This window comes from Trifolium pratense, linkage group LG7 (genome assembly GCF_020283565.1).
Source record: "Trifolium pratense cultivar HEN17-A07 linkage group LG7, ARS_RC_1.1, whole genome shotgun sequence".
Classification (NCBI taxonomy): domain Eukaryota; kingdom Viridiplantae; phylum Streptophyta; class Magnoliopsida; order Fabales; family Fabaceae; genus Trifolium; species Trifolium pratense.
This window is the reverse complement of record NC_060065.1, coordinates 5,236,054-5,244,326: the sequence shown is the minus strand read 5'-3', so window position 1 is coordinate 5,244,326 and position 8,273 is coordinate 5,236,054. Positions and strand designations below refer to the sequence as shown.

The window sequence follows — 8,273 nt, the reverse complement described above, 5'->3', positions numbered from 1 at the left end:
CCTCCACACAGCTGTATCCTGTATGTAGGTAAGCCCATCATCAACCCAAAAGATTCTTTTTTCATTTTTTTTCATTTTGTAAACTAATCATCGACGCGCAACTGCAGAAATTAATCCACTCGAGGTAATTGAGATCTATTTAAGGGGTTGACCTCTCCCAATAAATACTTCTTCATACGCACCGGTCGGGGATCGAACCCAAGACTAAATTATTAAGGGACTCAAATATCTATCACTTGTGTCACACCTGTACCAAATAATTCTATTTTTATTTTTTTTAACTACACTTTGACCTTGCACGGAGTTTTAGAAAATATTCAATTTTTTTTAAGCAAGAAAATATTCAATTTGATTTAATAAGAATTTGCAAACCAAAATTAAACACAAATTTATTAATTCAAAATATAGTTTGTTTAATTTTTCACTTTTCTTGGTCTCTGCTCGTCTTGTGCAAAAATTGATTATTATTATTAATAATAATTAATTTGCCATTTAAAAATATTCAAAATATAGTTTTGATGAAAATGTCTAATACACCAATCGTTAGTTGATTCGGTGGTGATTGACGTTGAACTTGGTAGGAAGGACTGCGGTTCGATCCCCCGCAACTGCGATCGGGAGGGGGCTGGAACCACTTGATGCCAGAACTGACCCATGAACTAGATTAAACCGGTGGTGAAAGGCCAAAGTGTCTGATACAAAAAAAAGGCAAATTTTGTGTAAAAGTATTTAAAATAAAAATAATAATTGCATAGATTAGTCAAGCAATGTGATGTAAAGCAACATCATGACACAAATCAGGTGCTCCAATTTTGACGATCTATCGGTCACAAAGTTTTTGTGCAATGTAGAAACCTCGTCATTCTTTCCCAAAGTAAATTTTTTAAATATTTTTTTAAACAATGACCGACTAATTTGAGGGGATCAATCTCACTGTCTACTTGTGGGAGTCCATTTAAAGCCATCGATTTATAAATTTTTTATTTTGTATGGACTAACCCGCCAAAATTAACACTAGAGGTATCGAACTTGAGATGATCACACTCCAAGGTTTCAAGTCTAGGATCACACCGTCTTTTAACAGTTTGAAAACCAAAGGTTAAGAAAAAATGATTTTCCTCGCATGCTTCTCCTTAATGCATATCAGTGACTTGTAAGGTAGAAAAAAAATTAGTGCCACACAAAATCAATTTTCATTAAAAGTAAGAAAATAGCTATATCATTAAAAAATAGGCCTTTGACTTCATCAATATTTCATAATCAGGGTTATACTATTGAGTAATGTTGTGTTTGACCTACATTTGTTATTATGTTTGTCAACTAGATTAGAAATGCATAACAAAGACATAATTCGTAAGTAATTAGGACATGGAAGAGGTAAAAACTTGATTTTGTTACCTCTTCAAGTTTTTAGAAACGCATAACAAAAACATATAATTTACAATTTTTTGTTTGTCAACAAAATAACCAGAGTTATACTAGATTATAATAAAACACACAAGATAAGTACAATGCCTAATAGAGTATAATTTTAGTTACATTAAGGATATGTTTGAGATTTGTGTCGCTTCAGGAGTAAAAATAAATTGAGTCACTTCTTCATCACAATGTATCCTCTGAAGACATTTGCTTAATGATATACATAACGTCTTCACCAAGTTTTGCAGCATTCACAAAAGTTTTTAATTTTTACAAAATTTTGAATGTGTTTGATCTGCAAATCGCCCACAAATGTCATGGAACACAGTGCCTAACCAAACATAGGAAGACTTGGCAAGCATAACCAACATAAGTGATTATCCCACGTCGTATTATATTTACTAACAAGAGTACAAACAATTCTATTGAATTATGTGTCACATAGACCAAGAGTTGCTGCCGCACCTCTTTTCAGCTTTCGCGTGATTGTTTTCTCTCATGGTAGCAGACCAAACAGAGCTCAGCAGGGGGAGTCTTGGCCTGCAGCAAACGGTTTAGTGCAAACTGGACGCGGGTAAGATCGAGTGCAATGTTGACAAAACCAAGAGCATAACATCTTTAGTGTAGGCATGTGCTTAAGAGGTGATAAAGGAGAGGAGGAGTGCTAGCAACACACTCTTTAATAAACACACTCTATCACACACTCTTCTATTGGTTAAAATTTATATGGGTCCCATAAAAGTTATATGGGTCCACATTTTTTTATGGGGCACATGTGAATTTCAACCAATAAAAGAGAGTGTGTTGGAGTGTGTTTGTTAAAGAGTGTGTTGCTAGCATTATTCTAAAGGAGAGTTTACAGCGCCAAAAACATCATGGTTTCTAGGAATTCCTCAACCAAATGAGGCGGAAGCTTGGGGTCTAAGTGAGCGGAAATTTGGCTTGAAGGAAGGGGCATCACTACGGTGTCTATTGAACTTGACTGTAAGCAAGTGGTAGAAGGTATCGCGGGTAATCCCAATACTCATTCTGATTTTGGTCACATTATATCTATTTGTAAAGCTTCATTACATCATTTTCTTAACTTTCAGATAAATTATATTCGAAGACAACCAAACAACATCGTTCATTTGTTAATAAGCTGTCTTATGCTAGTTCTCAACTCTTTGATCAAATACCATTTTGTATTGACCTTTGTATTACGAATGGACAAGCTCGTCAAAGACAAGCTCGTTAACGCTAGCAAATTCAGAGAATTTGAAAATATCGGTTTCTGATTAAAAAATGTATTGTATATAGAACCAAAAAGATTAAGAGACGTTAAAGTGACATTTAAAGAAGCAAGACGGAAAATGTTTCATATTACAAGTGTAAACATATTTTATGATCCTTTGGAGTAGGCTAAGGCTACACTCTCTGCGACGACGGTACAAATTGATTAGTGTAACAAAATAGTGAATGTATTTGTGATGATTCTCATTTTAGTTACATGGTAGTTAAGATCATTTCATATATAGGATCTTAATTATTTTTATCAAATCAATACAACTAATATATGTTTTTTGTTTTCCATTTTGGTTGCTTGGCTAGTTTATTTTTTTATATATTTATTTTTTCCTAACTATTATTTATTGTATCAGAAAAACCTCTATGATGCTTGGGTAGCTACATCCAAACTAAAGGAATCTGTAATAGCCAAAAGAACAGAGTTACAGATGCTGAAGCAACATTTCAAGCTAATATCCATCCTGAAGGACCAAGTACGATCCTTAGCTACATGTGCTGAACTTAGTGTGTTGTATTTTTTGTTTTGATTTTATCCTTACTGTGTTGTGGATTTGGTTATATTGGCTTTACGTTCAGCTTCCATAGTAAGTTCTTAATGGAAACTTTTTTACTCAGATGATCTATTTGGAAGATTGGGCTATTCTGGATCACCATATTTTCTAGCACTTTCCCTAAACTATATGCTCTCTTTTTAAAAAATAGTTACCAAATAGAACTTTTTTAACCAAATGATTTCTGTTCTAAACTAAGCCTAAGACCCAACCACTGCACCGTACTCGACCCAAATCACATAAAGGCCCAAAAATGCCTTCTCCTGTCCAACGGTCAAGGGAAGCGGCCTTCCATAACGGTGGATGAGGATGCAGTATCTGACATCTATCCTCATTTAATGGCCTTGGCTCTGCGATAGGAATTATATGTACCTTCTCACGTAGAAAAATCAGATATTCTGTCCTAACTCTCTAAAAACATCGTGTAAGATCAATCTCCATGGGTAAAAAAAAAAAAGACTTGAGTTTTTATAATTGACTTAAGTTATTCTCTTCAAATACCTCCTAACATTGGAAGTTTATTTCTTCGACTTCGGCTATTACCAGAAAGAAGATAGTTTCAATTTTTTGTATGGAGAATCATAGCAATGACAAGAGACGCAAGTCGGGATTATTCATAACATGCAGCAGCAGCAACAGAAACGCATGGTAAGGTGTGCTTGAAGTGATGTTGGTGAGTGTCCGATAGGATGATAAAAAAAATTTAAATAATGGTAAAAGTGGAAACATTAGTTCATTTTGTCTCACTTTCAAGTTGATTTTAAATAAATAAATAACTGATGTAGTTTTGGCTTCTGAAGTTTCCTATTGCATTTACTGGTTTAACTACCAACATTTTTTCGATCACCAAATTAGCCAGATAACACTGAATGACATATTATCAAATGCAAAATAAGTAATATCAAACAGGACTATGATAGTAGATTTAATTCCTGCGGGAATTCAGATTCTCAAATTCAGGATATATGAGAATTTCAATTCAAGTAAAACATTTCATACTGGTTGAATTCAGATCCTCCAATTTTCACCCAAAAATATGAATAATACAACTGCTGAAACACACGTAATAAGCAAACACTACTAGAAGATGGTCCCCAAACGCACAAGTTCTAGTCAAATGCATCATCATCGTCATCAGGAAGTGGCTGATTAGCAGCTTTTTCAAGCTCATTCTCATGTCTGCAAAAGCACCAATACAAGAGAAATTCAGGATAAATGAATGAGAAGAGTATAACAGATTACTGCAAAAAAATAAAAATCTAATGGAAGTTATGGTCTCCTAGTATATACTATTCCATATTCCTAAGTGATGTGGACAAAGGGAAAGGGACATGATATATAGCTAATGATATGCCCTCCATGAAGTTATTATCACCATAATTTCATAAAAACAGCACATAGAAACGACTTATACAGAGCATGTGCAGCATTTAAACCATAAGCTTTTTGGACCATAAAAACAGTTTATACATTAGTTCTTGTATGATAAAGAGTTGTTTAATGAAGATAAATAAAACTGAATACTGCCCTCATATCCATGATGGCTGTGACTGTGACAACTTAATTTTAGAAAATCATTTTAAATTACTAAACTTTATTTTAGAAGATCATTTTAAACTACAAAACCAAAAACTTGGCAATGTTACAATCTACATATTTTATCATGACAATGATGACGGTCATAGGATAAACAATTAAATAAGTTGACAACAGAAAGCTTACTGTTGTTGTGCAACTAAATCAATTTGGACTTCTGGTGGAGCCAAAGCAGGAGATTCTACAAAGTGCAGGTTAGGATCACTGCAAATTGACACAAGTTAGAAATAATTAGTTGATATGCATTTATGTACCCAAAAAAAAATAGTTGATATGCATGTAACATTTAAATGTGTTCTTGCTGGCTGTAGAAATTAGAAAATAGACACCTACCCAGCAAGTTTCCTGGCAAGATAAAGAAAAGGCTTCTCAAAGTTATAGTTGCTCTTAGCTGAAATCTCGTAGTACTGCAAATTCTTCTTCCTGTGGAAAGTAACCTGCTTTGCCTTCACTTGCCTGTTCTTCACATCAACCTTATTACCGCAAAGAACAATTGGGATGTTTTCACAAACCCTGAAAACAATTGTCCAAAACAAAAAACACCACAGTAAGATAAACAGCTTGGTCATGAATATTGAGTATTTAGCAACAGAAAAATTAAAGTTTCAAGGACTTGATTTACCCACCGACAAAGATCACGGTGCCAGGTAGGGACATTCTTGTATGTTAGTCGGGCAGTAACATCAAACATTATAATTGCACACTGCCCATGGATACTGCAAAATTAAAAAGAGCATTTTAAAAGCAATTAGAAAGGGGGAAATGCAGACAAACAAACAAAAGTGAAGGAAACTGGTATCATTGCAGACCAAACTCACACAAACTGTTTCAATAATCAAAAAGAACATATCATTACATTTTTATTGCTAGAATTCCCACTTAATTAACAAAACCATCAGGAATAAAGACTACAAAAACTACATGCAAAGTTAGTACTAATTAATCCCAGGGCAACAAGTCTAAGAATCAGTTTGAGTCAATAACACAGTATGCTAAAAAGAACTATAATCTCATGTTTCAAATCTTTACAGCATAATGGTATCATAAACAGCAACAACCAAACTGTCAATGAGTAGCAGCTCACAACATGCAAGCAGAAGTAAACATAAATCGATTCTACTAATTAAAAAAGTATACATTTTAATTATCAGGTTACAACAATATATATATATGACACCGTAAATGTTACTTTCAATCTTCTACTAATTACAGTCACAGTATTTGACATTCAAAGAAATGAGAATGATACTTACTAATATCCATCTCTGAGACCACCAAACTTCTCTTGTCCAGCAGTATCCCAACAGTAGAACCTAATTTTGCCACAGTTTGTGAAGAAATCCAATGGATGCACTTCCACACCAATGGTTGCTGTTTACAATCAAATCAAATCAACAGATAAATTACTTAAACCCTTATTAATTAACAAGAATAGCTTAAAACCCTAAATAAAATTAAAAATGAATCTCACGTTCATATTTCTTCTCAAATTCTCCAGTAAGATGCCTCTTCACAAATGTTGTCTTTCCTGTAAATGATCGATAAATCAGATCCTATCTAACCGAACTTCAAATTTCTCAGAAATTGACTAAAAAGTAAGAAAAAAGAAGCGATGAAAGAAAAACAGACCTGTTCCACCATCTCCGACGATGACAAGCTTGAAGCTAGGGTAATCAACGGTTTGCTGATTGGGCAAAGCCTATAGAGAGAGAGAGAGAGAACAAAAAAACGATGAATTGCTAATCGAACATGAGAAAGAAAAGTGAAATCACCGGAATGAGAATGAGATCATACCATAAAGAAAGTAGCGTTGTTTGAAAGAAGAAGAGCGATGTGTGTGTGAGAGAGTGAATATAAACGAAGGGAATTAGGGTTTTTATATTAGAAAGGGTTTTGATTTTGAAAGCGTGAAACTGACGCGGCTCTTTTGCCTTTCGATTACGTGTCTGTCTAATTGGGCTCCATACAAGCCACAATGTAAAAAGCCCATCCACCCAATATGTTCTAGATTTTTTAATTACTTTTTTTTCCGTATATTCTCGTGTCATTTGTCATCGTCAACATGTTCTCATTCTTGATTTGTATTTTTTTTTCTTTCACCACCAGTTTTATCTGGTTAGGAGGATAGTTCTAACACCAAATGGTTCCAGTCGTCTCTCAATTACAGTTGTGGGGATCAAACTGTGGTCCTTACTACTAAGTACATCGTCAATCATCACTGAAACAGCTAACAATTGGTTTGATTTGTATTCTTCTTTGATAATAACCAATGAACCGCCAGACCAGAGTAACACCGAAATGATAATCTTCTCAATATGTTTATTTTATTTTTTAATCTCGGTATCTTTGTAAACCCACTTGGGACTTGGGAGTGTGCTCCCCCTTAAGGTTTTATGTTCGATTTTCTCTAATGTCAATTTGAATGGGTTAATTTAGTTTTTTCAAAAAAAAAAAATCTCGGTATCTTTGTGCTCGCTCAACTGCAGCTTGATTTTATTTTTAAGCCTGGTATCTTTGTACTCGCTCAACTGCAGCTCGAGCCTGGTAGAGCCTAACCGGATTAGGGATGACAACGGGCGCCCATGGGTGCGGGTTTGACACTTACCAAACTCACACCCGAAATCATCACCCAAACCCAAAGGTTGTTCGGGTGGCAAAACAACACACACGCCCACACCCATTGGGTTCGGGTTTTTTCCACCCAAACTCAAACCCGCAACACATTTGAAAATAATTTACAAATTTAATATATTAAAATCCAACATAGACTTTGAATTAAATTAAAACTAAAATTAAGGTCTTCCAAGAAAATTCAAACATAGACTTTCAAGAAATTACAACATAGACTTTCAAGAAATTAAATTACAACTAAAATTAAGGTCTTCTAAGGAAATTGAGGGAGACTATGAGGGTAATTAGGTAATTATAAAATATTTCGGGTGGGTGTATGAGTTTCGGGTGTGGGTTTGACTGATATCAAACCCACACCCATATTATCGGATGTCACCCGAACCCAAACCCAAACCCAGTCAAATCGAATTTCGCTCGTTGACTTGAGTTTGAGTTCGGGTGGGTCTCTCGGATTTGGGTTTTTTTGCCATCCCTAAACCGGATGGCAATTTCTCCGTTAAGAGTTTTAATTTGCTACTTTTCTAAGTCAATTATTGAATTCAGGACATTTACTTAAGCTATAAGGAACTTATATCCTCTCGCCAAGCTCATCTCTATAAGGTAGATCCTCACCCACCACCTTGCAAAGAAGCCACACTGATATGAACTCCATCAAAGTTATCATATCACGTCCAAGGGTCCATCCAAATTCAGAAGGTCTCGTGCAATATTATGCAAGAGGGTCAGTAAAGAGGGTAAGAGTAATAAGAAGATTAGAAGAAACATTTGTGTCACTTTTTCTACATGATC

General features: G+C 34.8%; 1 protein-coding gene across 1 annotated transcript; it reads right to left on the bottom strand.

Annotated features, from left to right (window-relative positions):
- Positions 1-4,153: 4,153 nt before the first annotated feature.
- On the bottom strand, positions 4,154-6,806 carry LOC123899006 (GTP-binding nuclear protein Ran1A). The gene is made up of 8 exons (XM_045950062.1): positions 6,648-6,806; positions 6,483-6,552; positions 6,325-6,381; positions 6,107-6,224; positions 5,480-5,569; positions 5,187-5,366; positions 4,980-5,057; positions 4,154-4,436 (listed from the first exon to the last, which is right to left on the bottom strand). Exons 1-8 carry the CDS (start codon positions 6,648-6,650, stop codon positions 4,367-4,369), a joined length of 666 nt encoding a protein of 221 aa, XP_045806018.1. The 5' UTR covers positions 6,651-6,806; the 3' UTR covers positions 4,154-4,366.
- Positions 6,807-8,273: the final 1,467 nt, after the last annotated feature.

What these genes read in the sequence shown, in the direction of transcription:
- LOC123899006 (XM_045950062.1), bottom strand. An exon ending in ATTTGAGAAGAAATATGAAC is followed by an intron (nt 6,225 to 6,324) that starts GTGAGATTCATT and finishes GATTGTAAACAG; the next exon opens with CAACCATTGGTGTGGAAGTG. An exon ending in GGTCTCAGAGATGGATATTA is followed by an intron (nt 5,570 to 6,106) that starts GTAAGTATCATT and finishes TTAATTTTGCAG; the next exon opens with TATCCATGGGCAGTGTGCAA.